At 46.3% G+C, this 21,900-nt stretch overlaps 1 protein-coding gene across 7 annotated transcripts; it reads right to left on the bottom strand.

Annotated features, from left to right (window-relative positions):
* Positions 1 to 32: 32 nt before the first annotated feature.
* On the bottom strand, positions 33 to 20,183 carry CBX7 (chromobox 7). 7 transcript variants are annotated; one of them, XR_012656326.1, is made up of 8 exons: positions 19,862 to 20,183; positions 17,483 to 17,526; positions 13,208 to 13,273; positions 12,545 to 12,611; positions 11,764 to 11,904; positions 10,341 to 10,683; positions 9,127 to 9,255; positions 8,154 to 8,239 (listed from the first exon to the last, which is right to left on the bottom strand). XR_012656326.1 is itself a non-coding variant. In XM_032790247.2 (7 exons), the coding sequence occupies exons 1-7, from the start codon at positions 19,928 to 19,930 to the stop codon at positions 8,082 to 8,084; spliced, it is 885 nt and encodes a 294-aa protein (XP_032646138.1). In that variant the 5' UTR covers positions 19,931 to 20,183; the 3' UTR covers positions 33 to 8,081. The 7 variants fall into 7 exon arrangements, 6 of the variants coding, with proteins under 6 accessions (XP_032646138.1, XP_032646137.1, XP_032646139.1 ...); XM_032790247.2 differs by lacking the exon at positions 9,127 to 9,255 and having other exon boundaries at positions 33 to 8,236; XM_032790246.2 differs by lacking the exon at positions 9,127 to 9,255 and having other exon boundaries at positions 33 to 8,239; positions 19,862 to 20,181.
* Between the last annotated feature and the right edge of the window lie 1,717 nt (positions 20,184 to 21,900).

Below are 21,900 nucleotides of genomic sequence, written 5' to 3'. Positions count from 1 at the left end.
GGGGGAAAATGACAACACAAATAAGCCATTAGTTAAATGTCAGTTCTAATATTTAATTTTAATAACTTTGCAACATTTACCACATAAATCATCTAAATAAATAGATGCTGTACAGTCTCTTATCCATATCAGTACAAAAATAAAACCACACTTTGCATCAAATTGTAACTAGACTTGTCCTCCCATTTGTATTACAATCTCCACTTACAACAAGCACTCACTCCGAAAAGGCATTATACTTAGGGGTCTTTTGTTTGTTTGTTTGTTTGGAATTGATTCGTTCCCTCAGCCCCCTCTCCCCAAATACATTCAGTTAGTCTGTACAAAAGCTAGCTCATTCTGTGCAAAGGAAGCTTTCTTGTGCAAAGACTCAGGTGCTCTATCATGCCAAGAATAAAAATAAAGTAACCTTCCACAACCCCGTCCTTGGTGGAAAACAAGCATATAAAATAGGCAGTAAAGTCACACAACAGTCTTAGAAGAACCTAGATCAAGCAGTGCAGAAGCATGGGAAAGAAGGTCGGTGCTGAAAAGCTGGGAGGATTGGGGTTTCTCCAAACACAGGTGCCTGCTACTAACTAAAATGCTCTACATAGCCAGCTCAAATGTTCAATATAGATTTTTTTTTTTAAGCCTAAACTTTGTGATTTTTTTAAAGCAAGTTCCTTTGCACCTGTTCTGTTGGATGTGAGGTGAGACAATAACCCACTGGAAGAGTCCAGCCACTGAAAACAGCTGTTGGATTATCCCTACGCCAAAGAGGTACACATGCCTCCCATCCCCAATAAGCTCCTAAAGTGCAATTTGTCCAGAAAAGGGAACTAAAAAGATGTCTCCAAAACTAGAGATGGAAGAAACCTACTGGATCACATCTCAGCCATCTCTAAAAACTGGGACTACTGAACATGGGAACAGAACCTAATAATTCCCCTATATACAGCAAGTGGTGAGGGAAAACGTGTTCTGAAGGTGGATGTGGAGTTTTAAAGTCTCCTCCGCTCCTTCATTGTACCCTTCTTCATCTGGGATGCCTGAAATGGCAAACCCACCCTACAACCATAGAAGGGATGCCAAGAGCTGGATGGCAGCTGTGGAAAGAAGATAAGGAATAGCCACTGGTCTGAAATGGATACATCTTTCCCTTTCCAAATGGAACTTTTAAAATGAGGCAATAAGAGTACTCAGCGCTCCTAGTGCTTTGCATCTTCAAAGTGCTTCAAACATACTTAGGCCTTGACTTAAGAAAAGCCAAAAAGCAGACTAACATTTTTAGATTTCAGAGAGTTTTTGGTGCTACTTCTATATTTCTGGTTAACACCTGCCCAACCCCCTCCAAAACCCTAATCCCTAAACCCTCCCCCACCATTGGCACTAAAATGAGACAGAACAGATGGATTCTAAAAGGTCAGGTTTCTGACCATCACTCAGTGCCTCCCCCCCACCCCCATGTGTCAATCTGGCACCTCCAGTACCCACACACTTGTGGGAGGGGAGCGTGCCTCTTCTCTAAAAAGAGGGGCAGGGTAACAAGTGGCCCACAATTAATGAAAGCAGCAAATCCTCTCTCTGAGCCTGAGCTTTCTACCCATCCCATATGGCAAGTACAGTAATTCGGTCTCCCATTCAAATGCCAGCCACTACCAGCTTCCATTATTGGTCTCAGTTGCTCTGTGCTACTTCTGATCACAGATTTCTGAATGGGCAATGGCTTCTGGATGGAGTGGCCAAATCCCCAGGAAACATTCCTTATCCTAAGGAAGAGTCCTAAATAGATATTAGAAGAAGATATGAGATTCTGAACGAATGCTATGTCTGCCCTTCCCCACCAGTGACTGTTCCGATGAGGTTGGCAACCTACCCCTGCTTTACAAATGCTAATCTCTTGGGCAGGTCCCACAATCACTTCCACCTACCTAATATCTTAGGTTTCAGCTGAGTGGTTAAATAATTTGGGACAGCCATTCTCCTTTTGTGTGAAGGCTATAGCCCTGGCTTATGGGCATTTGAGCTCGGCGGGGCAGAGGACAACACGGACCCTTTGACATGAGAGAGAACTGATTTTAGACCACTGTGCTCTAGCCTCTGGCAGATATTGGCTTGAGAACATGTACAATGCAACAATCTGTCACTATCACCTGCACGTGCCAATAGCACATTTTCCTTTCTAATAACTGCTCTGATCTGAACTGTCATTCTCCTGCTTGGCTCCCTCCCCCACAAAGATAAATCTGTGCTTTCCCTCCCCCTGAAAGACCCAGCTACTTAACACAGACGCAAACAACTCTCTCCACACATGCTCACTTACTCCATGCCCATTCAGATCACACAGAGGAGTGCCAGTTAATCCTTCTAAAATGCTGATGCAGGGCAGTGATGTCCTAAGGGGGAAAAGGAAGTGAAGAAATAGGAAAATTGTGCATTTGAATACACTGGGCTACACTGAACAGACATACTCCATTTCCTTGATACTTCTCTTCCCATGCATACCCCTGCCCCATACACATCCCCATCTAATATTTTCATATTTTCACTCAGATGAAAAAAAGTGAACAAATCTGTGCCAAAACCAATAGCTGTGACAGGCCGCTGCGGAGTGCACAGAAGGAATTGGCCAGCTGAATGAAGCCATTAACTACTGTCAGAATGGGGACTTACAAAGGATGGGAGCAGAAGTCTCCAACAAGAGGAAAGGTTTTTGAGTTCTCACTTTGGCATCTGATTTTATTAATGGGAAGTATCAGCATGATGCAGACCCTGGGCGGGCCTTGGGAGTTAATGAATGCTCCCTGCATTGCAATGCACTCTCTTCCTTACTAACAGGCACTCTACCCAACAGTGCGTCCTGAACAATCTAGCAAGGCCATTATTGACAGTGGTGATGCGGTACACAGATCCCGCACAACTCTGGAGTCCAAGGAATGCCAGACCCTACAAGTTAGGGGCCCCATTCATCAAGCAGCCCCCACACTGTCCCAGGAAGCTACACTGCTCGCCTTCCCAGGCTGCAGGAAGAGTACATGGAATAGGAACAGAAGAGAAGGGAAAAAAAAAAAAAAATCACAATTTTTAGAAAAAAGGTTTGCTTCTTTCCTGCTTCAAAAGCAGGAAATTAATGTTCAGCAAAGGGACCCCGCTTTAATCATCAACCCTGGGCTGCTGCCCACACCCATCAGCACTGTATTTCCTCACCCCAGTCTTTGCTGTGGTGGTTGCATTAAGTATCTCCTATTAGCAGCCTGCCTATTTTTCAGCCTACATGAGGCCACTTTATTCCAGTTAAACCATCAAACACAATACTAAGTGTGGGGCTGGGTAGAGCAGGAAGCAGTACTGGGGCCCAGGGCCCCATGAGATCAAAACCAAGTTCACACATTCAATCAAACACACCAGAAGAATCTTTCAGGACAGTTTCACAACACTAACAAAAAAACAAACAAACTACCCTGTTCTGCTTTGTTAATCACATGTTCGTTTCTGTCTCAGGCTCTGACTTAGTCAGGGTCACTTCACTGGCAGACTTGGGTTTATTTTGGCAAAAGGAACTGCATTTGGGTGTTCCCACAATATCCTGTCTGCCGCTGAAAACAAGGATCAGACTTGACACATCCAAGGGCCCAAGTCATTACAGGAGAATAAGGGGTGTGCTGGAGACACAGGGCTACTAAGGACAGGACTACACTGTAATAAAAGACCCGAGGCAGCAAGTCTCAGAGCCCAGGTCAACTGACTTGGGCTCACGCTGAACGGCTAAAAATAGCTGTCTAGATGTTCCTGCTTGGCTGGGCATGGGAACATCTACACTGGTATGTTTAGCCCCTATAGCAGGAGCCCAAGTCAGTTGGCCTGGGATCCGAGACTTGGTTCTGGGGAGTTGTTTTTTTGCAGCATAGACGTACCTTAAGATACCGCTAATCTTTTGTGGTTGGTGCTCTGAGGAATCAATAAAAATACTGGGTCTGGGGATGAAAGGTATTGGGGGAAAAAAGCAGTCTTCAACAAATGTTTGTACAGTGCCTAGCACAATGGAGTCCTGACGTGACTGGGGCCCCTAAGTGTGGCCATGATACAAACAATACATAAAATACCACTATGAACAGATGCATGAAACAAGCATCGCCTACCCAAAGAACTGCTAGCAAGTTTTTTACAGTGCAGTTCTGTTCTGAAGACTGACTCTATAAGAAAAGTCCCTTCTTACTCTAGGGACCTACTTTTTGTGCAATTCTGCTGGCTGAAGTCAGTCTGCATTGCTTCAGCCTTGCAGTCAGCAAAGCTATAGGGGAGTCGGTTGGATTCTATTTCAAACAGAACCATTAAAGTAAGTTCCAACTGGACTCTTATTTTGTCTCTTGCATCAACCATAATAGCTAGGGAAGCGCCAATCACACAATCTTGGATTTTCGTGATAGCAGGCAACAAGGCCTCCATATGACTTTCAGATTCCAGGCTGAGTTTGCAGTTAAGAATCTTTGCGCTTGTAAACTGAGCACATTTGATTTGAAAATCATTGACATTCCACCACCCTGGAGCCCACACCACCATTTCTCCAGTCACTTTTCAGAAGAGAACCACACTTTACAGAGACTAAAAACAATAAAACCATTCTGTTAAGAGAGCAAGACTGATTGTTACAATATACAAACCTGGCTAAGGATGTGTCAAAAAAAACAAACAAACCAAAAGATACATTTAGTTTCCTACCACAAAACATCCTCTCCCCCCTTGTTCTCTCCACGCCACCAAAAAAGCCAACCCACACATTAGCAAGGTTCTGCATCTCAACCGGAAATGGATTACCCACCCCCCCCCAGTGAATTGGGCATAAGGTAGTACGGCTACCAATATATCTCCTTAATCATTTTAGGTCAGAAAAGGATATTAGTCATCAGAAGCAATGTAACTAAACATCTACAAGAGTTAAAAATGAAGCAGTGGGTGAATCCTGTTTGCAAGGGCTCCAGAACTTCCACTTACAGTCAAGTTTGCAAAAACTGTGTTCTTCAAAGAAAATGAATGTCAAGACAGAATTCTTTGGTCTGGAAAATCTCAATGGGTGCATAGAAGGTGACACCAAGGAGAGAAAAAAGCAGAACGGAAGTCTGGTGAGAGAAGCAGCCTTTTTCTTGCCCTTTACAGGATTTTTGTTGCTTCCCAGATTTTGGCCAGGGCTGGAAACATCCACAAACAAGAGTTTTTCTTGCAGTATTTCTGGACTAAACTGGGAAAAGTGCATAGAAAGCCATATACCCACATATAAAAAAATAAAAGTTAAAACCACTCTTCCAGATCCTACAAAGATTTGCAACGACAAGTTGGGGAGTAAGTTCTTCAAACTCAGGTACCTAGGATTAATCTTCTAAATCTACAGTCACCTGGATCAAAGTCACCCTGATTTTCAGATATGCTGGGGACCTGTAACTCTCAGGGAAGTCAGTAGGAGATGCAGGTGCTCAGCACCCTTTTTTTGAAGGGAGGAATGGGGAAAGAGGACACTTCTATGTAGGTGACTATATATGCATTTAGAAGCCTAACTCTAGGCAACCACGTTTGACAAACTTTGTCCCGAGTCTATGTTTATTCCACAGGTTGCACTGTTTCTATTTTTTTAGGATTCAGCACTCCCTCTTCTTCTCTGACACCTACTCCCACCACTAAAAAAAATTCAACTCAGGTTCCCCCCACCACCACCCTCTCAGAATTCACCACTAATAAAAACTTGGAGCTGGGGCAGTCTCCTGCATCCACCTTGTGTTTATTTTGAGGGACAAAAATATTTGCACTGAGACACCTGAAATATAGGGCATATCAGTCTGTCCCGGAAGTACCATGACCTGGTGGAAGGCAGTCTAGTCCAGACAATAGAGCGTGAATCTTAGTATCCTATAAGCAGCTAGAGCCTATCAGAGGTAAAATGTGCTTTTAAAAAAAGCTTAGAGGCAGTCTAAAAACCTTTGTAAAAAGCAAGTGTTTGCAGGACCCAAAGCATCAGTGTTGCAGAACTAAGTTCTGCAGGCCTGAAGCTAAGCCCTCCAGGGGACAAGCTGCAGAGAAACAGCATTTAGGATCTACACTAACACTTAGCTTCAGCTCTGTATGAAAGTAGCTTCAGATAGCACAAAACCAGCAGATGAAGTCATTTTTTTTTGGAGGGAATTAAAGGAGGGCAGTAAGTGAAGAAAGAGTCAAGGCTGCACTGTATTACACTACCCCACAATTCCCCCCTACCCCATAATTCCCCGCAAGGCCCTAGCTTACCCTTCTTGCTTTCCATAGGGAGAGACAGATTTTTAAGTTTAAAGAAGGAAGAGCGAGCGAGCGTGCAAGAACAGATGCTAAACTATCAACTTTGAAGATTCAGCAATTCTTAGAAACCCCAAAATGTCACAGGTAGAATCCAGCACAAATCTCCAGGCGTTTTTAAGTGCAAGACCAGGCAGGCTCTATAGAACTGCAGGTGGCTTTCCTTGGCAAAGCTTTTTAAACCCTCAAAAGGGAAGGGGGGGGAAAATATAAATAGGACACTCAATCCAAGAGTCCTTATCACTTTAGAGGATAAATTAAAAGTTAAAAAAATGTTAGAAGTCTAGTAGACTCCTCCCAGCCCTTATGCTATTCACTTTTGGCCTTTACATTTGATCAGAGAGCAAAAAATTACCTAAAAGTGGAAACTGACCAGCTAGAGTCCAGTTTCACGGCCTAGTTCTCATGCACTAGGCCTCTGCCATTATCTGTGGATTTCCAGCACTGCCGGGCAATGTTTCAATCCCTCTGTGAGCCCTTCTTCCCAGGAAGAGAGCCACCCTTTTCACTGACTTATTAAAGCATTTTCAGGACAATATTTATATCCAATCTGGGTTTGGTAAATCTTTTAGTACAGGGGTTCTCAGCCTGGGGGGAATCCTCATCCCTCAGTGTGCGTGTGGGGGGTGGTTACACACAAACACCTTTCCCCTTCCCACATTTCTAGATCAGAAAAAGGTTCTAGTCAGAGAGAAGAGTTCTGGGAAGGTCTCTGCATAGAGAAAAATGAGTACCACTGTGTTAATATATACAGTTATCCTCCTAAATGGCCTTTATTAAAGGCTCAGAAATCCAAAGTGAGTATGTGTAGCCAATATACCACAGCTGGGAGGTAACAAAGATATGTGTTACAGCACTGGTTCTCAAACTTTTGTACTGGTGACCCCTTTCACATCGCAAGCCTCTGAGTGTGACCCCCCCCCCTTTACCAATTAAAAACACTTTTTTATCTATTTAACACCATTATAAATGCTCGAGGTGAAGAGGGCTTTGGAGTGGAGGCTGACAGCAAGCGACCCCCCATATAATAACCTCACAACCCCCTGCGGGGTCCCGCCCCCCGTTTGAAAACCCCTGTGTTACAAGATCAATGGATCATGCAGAGAGGGAAAACATCCCTTCATTCTTCATGGAATCACATAACCATCAACCCCGTTCATTACTTGCAATGGAGTTTCCTACCTTCCCAGGCAAACAGACGATCTGCAATACTGCCACAGATAAAACATTAGGAAGGGAGGAAGCTTATAACAGACTTTAGCTACCTAAAGTGATCGGGTCCATTACATCTCACTGTAGTAGCTGGGCGGGAGGAGGAAGATAGGGAGGGTGTTGTCCAGAGGAAGCATCTTTACCCAAGGGACAACAACTCCAAATCAGGGAAGCAAGCAATAGGTCCAACCCCTTCCATCTCCGTGTCCTCTCTCACCCTAAATGCAGCTGCCAGAACTAACAGAGCAAAGGGACTACATGGAGAAAAAAAAAAAATTCTCAAGATGCCCTACCAGGGGAGTCTTTGCCAAGGAAAGGGGTATCAGTTTCTCAAACGGCCAAAGCAATAACAGACAAGTATAACAAACAAAAACACATTGCCCGTACGTTGCCTTTTGTTTTTGCGTATCTGAAGGGGAAAAGAAAAATCAATGAGACTTCAGTTAAAAAAAAAAAAAAAAATCCTCTGTAAACATTTTAAAAAGAAACATTTTGGATTATTTTTTTAAAGAGTGAAATAATCACCCCACCCCCAAAAGAATCTGACTAGGAACATTAAAAATGGAGATTCAGAACTGCACACTTCGGTCTCGGAAGAAGCCCTCAGCCACTTGTGCTTCTCTGAAGGTCACGGTAATGGAGTTCGCCGTGATGTCTGTCACTGTCACTTCGCTGGGGGACAAGGTGGGGATCCAGGGGAGGCTGCCATCAACTGCATCCACACCTACTGCAGAGGGAGAGGTGGATAAGAGCACATTAGAAAAAGAATGAGGGGCTAACAGAAGAGGAGCATCCTTGCTGGCTATGTGTGGGTGACATCAACCTGTGCCAAGTTTGCACATGCTCCAAGGCACTGTAGGTGTCTAAACCCCCTCCCCCTCCCCCTAGAAAGTAAGGGGCAGAGGGAAGAGGTGGGAAGATAATAATGGGACAGTGAAGGGTGAGGGAAAGAAGGGGGAGTGGCAAGAAGAACGACAGACAGACACACGATCAGCTGTGCAGGCTGATACTACAACAGCCCCCAACACCACCACCATGCTTACAGGTCCATCAGCATGTTCATTATACATTTCCCACCCTCTTTCCAAACGGGAGTCAAAATATCCCACTTCAGGGGGGAGTATTTGGCAACTGGATCTCAGCCCACTAGGTCTCCTGGTTAGTGCAAGCGTTCACTATAGTGTAAACTCAACCCCCATCCCAATCAAAACTAGTATTTTTCAAGCTCATCCCAGATACGCCATGTTCCCTGGGCCTAAGAGGGCCTTAACAAACTGAGGATTTTCCTCCATTGTACCTCCAAATCCAGCCAAGGGAAGGGCTGGATGTGACTCTCTCCAAAGCCCATCAATGCCACTCCTTTGGGATCCAAAGGGTACAAGAGTCTCCCTCGTTACTCCTTCCTCACCAAGGGGAGGAAGCTAAAAACATCTACTCTCTCCTGGAGCTCCTAATCTCTACCACTCAAAGTGAGGGACCCAAATACCCCCCCCCCCACTTCCACTTCCCCACAGTATAAAAAACTGAAGAAAAGACTGAACAAACCCCGCACCCAAAGAGAGCCACAAAAACATACGGAGAGGGGAGGGAAACATCCCCTCTCTATTACTTTACCTGTACTGCACCCTGTTGTCCCACCTGGGTATGGAATGTGGACCCCTTAACTGGGCATTTCCTGGCTTCTGTCTCAGATATCTGAGGTGTGTCTACTCTCACCTCGGAAAGAGTCCATTCACCCAGACACTAACCGGAATTCCGAACGTGCACACATCGAGGGGAGAATAGAAAAATAGTTTTACATTTCTCTAGCACCTTTCATTCTTCAGATCCCAAAGTGCTTTACAGACTGTACAGCTAGGGGTCACATCACCCACCATCAATATGCAGCACGACAGACATTCTGCATTAGTGGCGCTACAGGGCAATCGTGGAGGGGGAAGTTGAGTACTTTCTCCAATTGAAACTAGAAGGGAAAGTTTGGATCACCAGAATCTAATTAGCCCCATGGCCCAACCTAATTCTAACTTAGGTAACACCTTGCTCCTACCAGAAGTGCCATGACATTGATTTTACATCTCATCAGGAAAACCACACCTTCAGAAGCTCAAACTATGCATGGGTAGTGGTTTGCTACTGACTCTGAAAGATATGACTCCTGAGATGCCCCCCTGCAGCTCCCAGGGTTTGCGTGGAGGTCTGCCATCCACTTATTGCCCTATTTAGCTTGTGACATTTGAAGTTCCAGTGACCTTTGCACCCCACCCTCAAAACAGGTGATTTAGCACAATATTAACGCAAAGGGATTTTGGGTGGAAGAGAGGGAGGGAAGGGTTCCCATTGACATTTGCACACATGCCTCAAAGTGGCACTGCTAAAGGATTACGAGTATGTGAATTTATCTCTTTTAAGGTTCCCTTTATCAGAGTAAGGGGAAGAACTATATGCTGGAACATGACAAGACACAGTTTCTCACTGCAACAGACAGCCATGTCATCTCTCTGGAAAAGCAGAGGGGAGGAGAAGCAGCACTAGCTTTCACATGCACTCTGATATTATGATGGTCACCAATATAAGAACACACAGGTGGCAACACCACAGAAACAGACTGATAGATTAATCGAGTTATTCATCCAGACAACTTGCAAAAGTGTTTGGGGGCAACCTTGCCAATTATAGCCTTTGCACACATTGTAAAGAGCTGACCCAAAACCACACTCCCAGGATGCAGTAGGCAAGGAGGAAGAGTGTGTGTGTCTAGTAAACAAAAAATCAGAGAGCATCATGTTCATGCCCCTCAATTCACAGTCAAGTGGGGTCCCTGGCCTTACCTTCTTTGATAGCATGCTGCGTTGCATCCCAGTCATTGGGAGTCTGCCTAGTCTCTAGTGCCACTGATTCCTTCAAGAAGAACTCACGCCTGTGGTTACGGCTCTCCAGGCTTGACATGCGTGGAAACTTCTTCCGCGACAGCCGGAGATATTTCTGGTTCTTGCGCTGCTTCCGGAGCGGGAATGGTAGGACACCTCCCCCACTCTTCTCCGACAGCTCTGTCTGTCCTGGCTTGGCCCCTCCCAGATTGCTTCCTCCTCCTCCTCCAAATTGCCGTGATAGAGAGAAACAGAGCTTCTTCTTTCCCTTGTGGGCACTCCTCAGATCCATACCGTAAAGCCTCTGTGAATGGGAATGGAACAGAAAGGCCAGTTATCCCAGAGTAACAGAATCAAAACATGTGTGTTTCAATGCCCTTGCAGGGACAGAACCATCCTAAGAGGAAGGGGGATAACTGTCTACAGGTGCATAAACGCCTAGGGAGGAGAGAGTTGTGCAGCGAGGTCACTGAGCAGAGGGAAAGCTTGAGATGAATGCATCAAGTCAACCATCCCAACAGCAACAGCTATTACTGTACAGCAGAGGTTCTCAAACTCTAGGTCGGGACCCTAAAGTGGGTCACGACCCGATTTTAATGGCGTCGCCCAGGCTGGTGTTGGCTTCAGACTTGCTGGGGCACAGAGCCAAGACCCACTGCCCAGGACTAAGGTTACATACACCCTGACCAAGGCAGAAGCCCTTGGGCTTCAGCTTTGGCCCCCGCACCCAGGGAGACGGGGCTCGGTCTTCGGTACCCCCTCCTAGGGTCATGTAGTAATTTTTCTTGTCAGAAAGGAGTCAAGCTCCAATGAAGTTTGAGAACCGCTGCTGTACAGAATAATCTCCTGAGACAGCCTGGTCAATCCCTGGGCATTGGTCTAGGAATCAGGAGACTTGGTTCTAGTCATATGTCTGCCACAGATCTTCTAAATGACCATGGATAAGTCACTTCACCCCGTGCCTCCATTTCCCTTCCCATCTTTTGTCTGTCCTCTAAAGTCTCCAGGGAAAGGGTGGTCTCTCGCTATGTGGAGCCTCTTGGCCCTACCATAATAAAAACTAATACAAGTTGGAAGCTTACTTGCTTGGGATGTTTAAAATTGTGAAAACATCCTGGAGAAGAATATCATGGAGAGGTCTGCAAAAAGGATAAACTAGCTGAGCCAGTAAGTCTTTCCTCTCTCTCTCTACCTCCTAGGATCATGTCCATGGCACAACAGTGGGCAGAGACATTATGGTTACTTGTGTAGGTTGCCAGAACTTTGCTTCCATGTGACTAATGGCTCTGAAATTCCACAGGGCCAGGGCCCAGTTTGAATCCAGTGAGCACAAAAACAGGTAGCATCTCTTTTATGGCAGAAAACTAATTGTTTAGGTACTTACATGGCTCTGATTGCCCTGCGGGGCACCTACAGCCATCCCTTCTGCACAGTGGAACCCACTTGCCCTAATATGATGCCTCCACTGCCACAACGACCCTCTACAGGCCAGCTCCATCTGGGCCTGAGCATGGTTTAAGTTTTGCTGAAAATAAACATTAACACGGAGGCACAAGTTTCACCAGAGAGCTGTTTACAAGGCAGAATATCTGAGTGCTGCCCAAACCTCCTCCATCCCTCATGCAGGGATAATCTCCAGCAGAGGGATGTTCTCAGTGCCCTCTCAGAGCCTGAAGCAGCAAAGAAAGGGGGTTTGTGCAAATTAGAACAAGAGGTGATTAACATGCTAGCTGACACACTAAAATCCTTGCGTACACAGGGCACATTCTAGTTTTAACACGCGCTAGCCAGTTGTGCTCGAGTGCTAGCCAGCTTCTGCCACTGCTGCAATGTCCACACTGTTACTTTTAGTGTGCTAGCATGAGCCCTGCCAACACAAGTTTGCGTACTCAGCCTGGGAGTGTAGGCACACTCTCAATGGAAACACCTTGGAGTCATCTCAATCCGCTAAGTGGGTTAAAACTGCAGCTTGCCTTGTCTACACTAGGATTTTAAAATGTATTAGCTATTATGTTTAAAACCCACCACCTTTCTTCCTAGTATGGACAAAGTCCAAAGATATACTATTGCAAACAGAAAGTCAGCTCCACCCTGGAAGATCCATAGATGCAGTAACAAAGGGACTAAGAATGGGAGAGGACACGCCAGGAACAGTGAAAGGTTACCTGTAATAAGAGGCGTTTCGGTTTAGGGCCTCTCTTCCTGTATCCTGATGCACGATCTCTCTCCTCCCTGCAAGGAAAACACGAGACAAGATGACAAAACTACAATACAGAACAACACAGCACAAGGCCCAACTAGGGCTTCCACTCTCTGCATCTAGCTAGTTCCCTTAATTCCTTCACCAAACCCCACTGGCCAGCATCACAAGTAAGAAGAAAACCCCAGAGCTGCTTCTCATGGGAGTAAAAACCTTGTTAGAAAGGAAACGGCATAGTTCAGTTGATCTAGGTTGGGATATGGTGCCTCTGAGTCACCTGTTTATATCCAGCCCCGGTGGCAATGACTGGAAGTTAATTCACAATAGCTCTCCAGCAGCATTTGGGCAATGAGAGGACAAGCGTGCTTCTCACAAAACCACCATGACTGGCACTGACTTCTTTCTTGCCAGTCTCAGCAGAGTCCCAGGGCTGAATGGGCCATGGAGAATGAACCAGACATTCCCAGAGGTGGCCACCCTTGATGGCAATTGAGGCGTATTGGCAGGACAGCAGAGATTCTTATGACGTTGCTGCCCATGCTATTCCCATTCTATGCATACAGGACTTTTTTATTTTAAGTTTTCCTTTGGGAGGGGGAAGAGGGGGAACGACACCAGGCCCTCTTACTTCTCTTCATAAGCCACTACCAGGCGAGGATCCAGGATGTGATCCTCCGGCTCCCATGTGCTGTATCTGAAGAAATAAAAATGAATATATTTTTAAAAGACTTCAGTGAAACATCTTCTCTGCCAGGGTTGCTACTGGCATTGCTGAGGCCCTGGAACCTGCCTCCCGTACATAGATCACTACTCAGTGGGAAGTCAGGGACCAGCCACACCACTTTTAGAGCTCTGGAAACTTCCCATCACCTCTTTTCACCTGTACATACACCCCCCCAGCCCCCGAATCAGTCTAAACCCTACATCATCCACTCTTTGTAAGAGAACAGAGAGGGCTTTCCACCGCAGGTCCCCTCAAAACCTTTCTTAAAGTCAGCAGGAGCATCATAAACTACTCCCACCACTGGAGACTGAGCAAATCTGCTTTGCAGGGCTGCTCCCAACATGGGGAGCAAATCTGGCTCTGCCCCATGGCAGAGCACTAACCACTATGGCAGTGGGCCTGGCTGGGTGGGATTTTTAAGAAAACAGGACACTTGAGATTAATAGATTTCTAAGCAGAAATATGTTTCTTCACTGTGTTAACAACATATTTTGGATTACTGAAGCTGAAAGGATTAAAAACAGCTGAATGGATTTTTCACCACCGATGGTGTTTAATTAAAAAAAAAAAAAAAAAAGACACCTAGATTTGGGGAGTAAAGTAAGTTGACTGTAAGCCTTCAGACCCTTTTGCTATTTCATATCCTCCTAACTCCTCCTATATCCGTGACAAGATGCTGATGGACTAGGTTTTATACACCAGTTCTAGGTTTGGATAAGAAAAAAAAGGGATGCATGCATATTGTTTTCAGCAGCACAGACGCTATCTAACATAAGCCAGGTGTTGGAGGGGTGGGGGAGGACTGGAAATAGTACTTCCGAACTTGGCACCCAGAAAACAGAAGCTAGCCTTGCAGAGCAGAAAGGTCATCAGCCCATCTTTCTCCCTGACTGTTATGCAGCTGAGACAGGAACCAGGGGTTAGGTGAGGTATGTGTGGTATCAGTGAAACATTCTGACTATGGGGAAGTCTTTAAAAACTGCTTTCTGAGAAGAGCTAGAACATGGAAGAGCTAAATGCAAAACAATTCTGGAAGGGTTACTACTCACAAAGGCCATGTTTGACAGGGCCTGGCATGTGTTATTCATCTGGAATGCCCATCCCAGCAGGGAGGAGAATATAGCTCTAGAACAAAGTGTTCCAGAGTGATTTATTTTCTGGACTAAAAAGGTCTATGACCCATGCAGTGGAGCACACACTCACACATTCCTGAATGGGGGAGAAAGAAGTTGTACCAAAAACCACATGAAGGGCAGTGGTGTTTGTATAAACATCTCTGCAGCAGAGCAGCAAGCCAAATTATTACAGAACAGTCTGTTTTTTGGATAAAGAGGTGTACATTGTGCGTGTGGTTCTGGAACATTCACTCCTGATGTGGAAGAGAGCATCAAGATAAGGTTTCTAGAATCATCCTCAGGAATCTCCCCTAATGTAGATTCCTCAACAAGGGAGAAGGACAGGTATGAAACCCAGAAATTCGAAGATGTACTTTATTCTAGAAGGTTATGGACAGAGCACAGGGTTAAGGACAGACAGGCCTTCACCATTTCCTGTTAACTGACCCTTCCCGCCCTTCTCACTCCACCCTCACCAATTCTCCCCCATCTTTTCACCCAAGCCTCCTGCAGCAGTCTCAGTATCTGCAGGCTGCCAAAATCAAGATGTTTTTTGTGCAGAGGAAGGTTTCTTTTTCTCCCTTCCAGAGATTTTGGCATTTGTTTTTTACAGAAGAGGGAGGGGAAAATCAGGCAGCGGATTCCTTTTCTGGTGGCAGAGGAGGAGGGGTATTTGTTACAAAAAAACTGATGGGTGTTTCCTTTCCTCTGCAGCTCAGCTCCCTGCTCACTGCAGTGGTAAAACACTGTATAAAGAAAAAACAGTGCGATTTGCACCACACACACATACACAGTCCAGGCTGCAGCAGCAGAACTGCAGAGAGAGCACACACTCTGGAAAACACAGATCACATGATCTTCCTTCCCCCCCTCCCCCTACCTCAAACACAAGTTGTAAACAAGCTTGTGGCTGAGTCAGATCTGTAACCCTTCCAGTCCTTGCCTGCAGCAGCACAACCCAGAGATTTGATAGGTGTGGCAAATTAATGAGGGAAATTTGAGAAGCGTATGTGGAATGCACAGGAAAGAAGCAAATGCACTACTTGTACCTGACTCTTTTCCCCTTTCCATCAACACTACAGTGGGAGTAAATGAATAATGGGTAAGGAGATCAAAAACAGCAAAAAACCACACATGCAGAGGAAGAGAAAACCAAGATGAGTAGAGGGAGAAGGGATGTGCTGGAAGGCTAGGATGTAAACACCTAAGTATGCTGCACACCTCTGCATGTGCAGAGCATTCAGAGATCAAGGACAGAGACTGGCAAAAGGAAGGAAGAGCGTTAACAACTGAAGCATTTAGGTTTCGGGTTTCAAGCAATGCTAGCCCTGGAAAGAATAGGTTTCAAAAATGAGATACTAATCAACAGGGTATGATATTTTTATGTTTTGAGGTTCATGACAGCAAAACAAGGAATCCTCTCCCCTCTGAGCCAGGAGGCTGTGACGGTTCAAATGCTCATGCTCGGATTTTGTTTTGCTGCGGATCTCAAGGTCTGGGAGAAAGAAAAGAAGGAAGAAAGAAGGCGGCAAATTGAGGCAAGTGCTGCACTGTCCTTCAGAAGAGATATTAGACCAAACTCAGTCCACCCATTCCTGCGGGCTAATAATCAAGCAAAAGTGAAATAGGCACCACTGCAGTGACTGCACTTGTGGAAAGTAACAGGACAAACACCAATGTTCTGTGCTCCTAGCAGTGCAGACATGCTCCAAACCTGAATGCCTGAACACACAAAGCTGAAGTTAACTCTAAAGTCACCAGGCCCACAGAAAATGCCCTTGGTCCTAAACTGTACTATAGATATTGGTACTCAAGTGCACAGGGTTAAACTGATCACAGAATTTATAGCCAGGAAGAAAATGTTTCTCTTCTCACACCAACCAGAGAGATAGGGACTGTATACACTTCTCTGTGTATACACCTGGGAAGTGGGGGTGTGAGACAGAGCATTTGGGGATGTTTCAACTTCTTTTTAGAAGAGTGAAGACAGATGTCCATATGGACTGAGGAGGAACTAGTCCGTTTAAGCAGGCAGTTCATATAGTAATAATTTTACATAATCCCTTTCATCTCACAGCATTTTACAGATTGTTCCCTGCTGAAAAAGTCACTCCCAATTGAAATGCAGCCACTTCTGGGGAAGACTAAAATAACCACTAAAATAATTTAGGACAGGAACAGAAATATACCCTAATCAACGGAAAATAGTGGGAATCCTCAAAAGGCAACACAGATTCCCTGTGTTGGACTGTGACCAGTAAATCTGAGTCATGCCTCTTCTCTCATGAAGGGAAATCTTTAATGATAAGAGGTAATGCTCACAATGTGTGTCTTATCCAAAAGGAAGCACTTCTAGAGGCAACCCACCCTCTAATAATATGCTGGGGAGTCTTCTCAGTACTGACCTGGAAGGACGAACACCTCCTACTGAATGTAACACTTAAAACCCTAGCACCTGGGTTTCCCTTGGAGTTTTTCTATGGCCACGTCTAGACTACGCGCCGGATCGGCGCGTTAAAATCGATTGCTCGGGGATCGAAATATCGCGTCTGGTCTGGACGCGATATCTCGATCCCAGAGCGTGCTTAGATCGATTCCGGAACTCCAGCTAGACGACCGGACTTCCGGATTCGACACAGCGAGCCGCGCGGATCAATCCCGCGCGGTGAAGACGGGTGAATAAATTGATTTTAGATATTCGATTTCAGCTACGCTATTCTCGTAGCTGAAATTGCGTATCTAAAATTGATTTAATCTCGTAGTGTAGACCTGGCCTGTGTAAGATGAATGGATTGGAAGTAGTCAGCAAGTGGACAGTTTCAGAGGGGAGAGGACAATGGAAAGAAAAAAGAGAGATTACTGAGGGATATGGGCCCATGCTTCAACCTCACCAGTCATTAAGTCAGTCAGGAATATGGGTACATAAAGCGTGTTTGGGGCTGGCTGTCTTTTTTGGAGCAAGGCACAAGAGAACATATGTTAATAACATGGAGAGCAGAAATACAGCCAAAGCCATTGCTGGCAAGCAGTGGGGGGTAGGGTGGAGGGGAGGAAAGATACTTACTTTGGGGGCCATCCTTTCCACTTCACCAGGTATTCTACTTTACCCTAGAGAGAGGGGGGGAAAAAAAAGTTAAGCCTGCAACCCAATATGGGTACTACAGGAAGAGGAGAAACTGTGACAAGATAATACCCTTTGGTCTGCACTGGCAACAGCGCACACTGAAGAGCTTGTTCCCCATCACTACCTTTAAAAAAAAAATTAAGCCTTTTCTTCATTAAACTGAATAATCCATAGATTTCTAAAACAAATGCGTGTGTAGACCTAGTACTCTCAAATGACCCTACTATCAACCAGGGAGCACAGCTCTGCAGGTGCTTCAAAAGTGACTAGTACCAGAAGGCGGAGCCCCAGCAACCCTCCAACAAGCAGCCCACATGTGCACAGCTCCACAACTCATGAGCAACCCTACAACAAGTCCGCATGCATAAACATGAGAGGAAGACTCATGCCAGGAATGGAACAAGTGTCTGAGGGGCAAGTTATAAGAAGCCAGAAGAAATACAAAATTTTAGAAGCTATGAAATGCCTCTTGGGCATGTCCCCTTCCAGTTGCTACATGCTTTGCACAAACACTGTCCCTTCCATCCAAGCCACTCAACGTTCTGACCTGAATAAACAGCAATTCAAAGCTGAATTTAAAGGTATCCACTTACTTGTTCACTATATAGGGGGGAGAAGGAAGAAATGGGAGAGTATGGAAATCAATTCAAGAGCCCTGAGGAGCATGTGTACAACTGATATGATCTTTGAGAAATAATAACAGCATGATTTTGCCCTTATAACTTTTCCTGAAGTGTGGTGTGTACACACATACTTATGGAGGCAAGGCATGCAAAATGTACAAATTAAGATACACTTAATATACACAATGGGTTGTAGGGGGAAGGGAGATCATGCAGTTAGTTTCATTTTCTTGAAGGTAGAGTGTTCAGCTTTCAAATATGTGAAAAAGTACTGCCTTATAAGGTGCCTTCCATTGAAGGCTCTCAAGACATTTCACAGATGTTTATGGTTAATCCTCATAATAGCCCATGAGGTGGTTAATACCCTCTCCATCCCCATTTTACAGCTGTGTAAAGTGAGTCACTAAATTCAAGACCAACATTTTCAGGCATGTCCATTGATTTTGGGTGCCCAATTTGACACATCTTGGCATGAATTTCAGAAGTGCTGAGCACCAATAATTCCAATTCAAGTCAATGAGACCTTAGCACCCCTGAAAAAAGTCAGAGCCCCAAAGCATCCAAAACCAGTACACAACATTAGTACAATTAAAAAAATAAAAGGGACCAAAATAACTTGCCCAAGGTTACCAAAAGAGGCAGTGTCAGAAGCAGAAACCCAGCTCCTTCAATTCCGGCTTCTATCATTTAAGCACAATGCCATGCTTTCTTATACAATGATCTCGCCCAGAGTCCCACATCAACATTTCAACATTCACTGCACTATACCTTATTCAATCACCCCATCATCTACAGAAGTGCCCGTTCAAACCACAAGTACAGCTCAGCACCCAAGGGTCAAGATGGTGCAAAAATGACTTGTCTAAGGTAGCAGAGGTGATAGGATAAACATGCAGGCATCTCTCCCATTTCCATCAGTGCCTCTCTCCCCACACCCACATTTTTCCAAAAAGAAATGAACCCTTACTACAAATGAAGAAATTTAATCCTCGAGGAATCGAAGATATATGCCACACTTAAGAAGACTTGCATCCACAGGCATGAAGGATCAGGAAGGGGAGGTCAGCAAATTTGGCAAGGTGGCCTATTCTTGAACAGGCCACTACTCATTTAAGGGGAGGTAGTAAAAGGAAAAGATAACCTAGTTGTAGGAGGTGGAAAAGAGGAAGAAGAACAGGCAGGGATCCTCTTTCCCCTACAAGCCTTGCAGCTAGCTCTTCTTTCTCTCCATTCCTGCAGGGAACAGCATGCAGAGATGCATGTATGGAAATGGTACCTGTCCTCTCTCGGGGAGGTTGGAGCAGTAGGTGATAGTGATGGTGACCACCACCATACTGCTCTCCTTGTAACATGGTGACAGAAAAACATACCCATGACCTACAGCACTAAGGCTTGACGATGATCCCCCTCACGCCCCCTGCGCGCAGCATGGTGCTAGTACCCATCACCACGCCCCCTCTCCCGCATGCAGCATGGGTGGGGGGACATACTAATGCCCCCATACCCCATGCCTGCAGCATGGGACGGGAGGTAGATGCCCGTGTCCGTCACACCCCCTACAGCCCAGAATATGTACAAGAAGGCAGGACAGAGGAGCAGGGCCTCCTGTGCCCCTTCCCTGCAGCGCGGTGCTCTGGAACTCCCCCGCATGGGAGGGCAAGGTGGGAAATAGATGCTGGTGCCCCCCTCTCCTCACCTTCCTTATGCGCTTCTTCCTGATACTCTCCACCGCAAAAACCTGCTCCCCGATAGCAGAGAGCTCCATGCAGAGGGAAGGAGGAGACGGCTGCTCCCTGTACCGCTGCGAGGGGACCGGCTGCAAGAAGGTGGCGGGTGCGGTGGTGGCTCCTACTGCTGCTGCTGCCGCCGCTGATCCCTGTCTTACTCACGCTCACACACCCCCTCGCGCTCATTCACGCCGCCGACAACGTTCCATTTTAGAATCTGCGCAACATTTTCCCAGGCGCGCGCGAGCCACCCTCCCCCTTTTCCCGGGCGCGCGCCTGGCCGGGTCCCTCCTCCCGCCAAGCGGATCGTCAGCGTGAGATATATCCCCGGCCTTCGCTCACTGTTCCCGACGGGTCTGTATTTGGCGCTGACTAGACGGCTGAGGTTGAAGGGTGGGGCCTAGACCAGTTTTCTTTGGGCAGCGCGCTGAGTCCGAAGCTCCTTTACTTCCAACCTCTCTAGGAGGCGCTGGGGGTGCGAGAGGCATGGGGCTCCTGACTCTCGCTGCTCTGGGTACCCAACGGTACCCCCTTCTAGGACACAAACAGCCCTTGTCTGTAGCAGCCTGAAGGCCGCTGCAGTGTTTTCCTTTCATAACTGGAAGATGATGGGGTGGGGGAGGAGGTGGCCTCACCCCTGCCTTTCCCCTCCAGCAGTTCTCATTCCCTCTGAAAGTCCAGGAGCAGCATTGCTGAGCTCTGTGGGGTTTAGAGCAGGGTAGGGTTTTTTGCTATTTAAGAACAGACCTTAAATGAGGAAATGCAGTGCAGTCCATGGATAGTGCACTGGACTGGGAGCCAGGAGACCTAGTCTCTGTTCCTAGCTGTGCCCCAGATGAGCATGTGGAAGTAAAGCTTTCTACCATCTCCAATGGGCTAACAGACTCATTCCATCCTGGCACACAATGATCTGACCTCAGCTGTTCCGGCTTTTGTCACCTCTCAGCTGGGCTACAATAATGTGATGTAGCTGGGCATGAAGCCTTCAGCTCCCAGGAAACTCCAACTAGTATAGAACATTGCAGTGGATCACCTCAGCAACACAGGCAACTGTGAGCACATCAGAACTGTCCCCTGCTCTCTACCCTGGCTTCTCAGAGAATATCAAGTTGAAGGTCTCAGAACTTATCTTCAGAGTGTTCCATGGCCTGTGTGCAGGATATCTAAAAGACAATCTAAAGTTACAGGATGAAGACCATGGTTGATAACTTCGCTTCTCTGGCACAATGGAATCTCTACCACAAGGGTAAAGTTTGTCTGTGCATGAGACAGAGCTTTCTCAGGAGTCAGTCCAAGACTGGAATGAACTCTGAGGGCCATCACAAACCTCATTGCCTTCTGCTCAAAGGGCAAGGTGCATTTCTTTGACCTTACCTTCTCTAATATAAACACATAGCTGCGTGCACCGGCAGCCCCCCTATCAGCGCCCCCCATTGCCCCCAGCACCTGACCACTGGTGGGCCCTGCAGATCAGTCTCTCTCCCTCCCAGTGCCTCCTGCCCACTGTGAACAGCTGTTTGGAGGCTGGGGCTGGGGGGTGGAGGAGCAAGGATGAGCAGAGGAGGGGGTGGAACTGGGCAGGAAGAGGAAGGGTGGGGGTAGAGCAGGGGTGAGGCTTTGGGGGAAGGGGTGGAGTGGGACAGGGCCTGGGGCAGAGCCAGGGGTTGAGCACACCCCTCGGCACTCTGAAAAGTCAGCACCTGCCGTATGTTACTATTTAAAAAACCCTTGCAAAACATTCCACAGGACACACTTCTCCCCCCAGGGAAAGGATGAGAGAACAACCACCATATGACAAATGTTAGTAATGTGCTATTGGAAGGCGCTCAGATACATTTTTATCTGCGCTCATCACTGTAGGATGTAGAATAGAATAGACCTGCTGTGTGATTTTAGGCAAGTCACTTCATCTCTTTATGGTGCTATTTCTGTAGAAGGAGGGTATAAACATAGTGAGCCATGGTTTAAGCAGCAAATGGAGAATTCCCTAACTGGGAAGTTCCCCCAC

The sequence above is a fragment of the Chelonoidis abingdonii genome, chromosome 1 (genome assembly GCF_003597395.2).
Source record: "Chelonoidis abingdonii isolate Lonesome George chromosome 1, CheloAbing_2.0, whole genome shotgun sequence".
In the NCBI taxonomy this organism is placed as follows: domain Eukaryota; kingdom Metazoa; phylum Chordata; order Testudines; family Testudinidae; genus Chelonoidis; species Chelonoidis abingdonii.
This window is presented reverse-complemented; position numbering and strand designations above follow the sequence as displayed.

Bases quoted from the DNA above. Each gene is read 5' to 3' on its own strand.
- CBX7 (XM_032790246.2), bottom strand. From the start codon at position 19,930: ATGGAGCTCTCTGCTATCGGGGAGCAGGTTTTTGCGGTGGAGAGTATC. The intron at 13,274-17,482 runs GTAAGTATCTTT...TTATTTCTTCAG, and splicing joins TGGAAAGGATGGCCCCCAAA to ATACAGCACATGGGAGCCGG. The intron at 10,684-11,763 runs GTAAGTACCTAA...TCCCATTCACAG, and splicing joins CGCAGGGCAATCAGAGCCAT to AGGCTTTACGGTATGGATCT.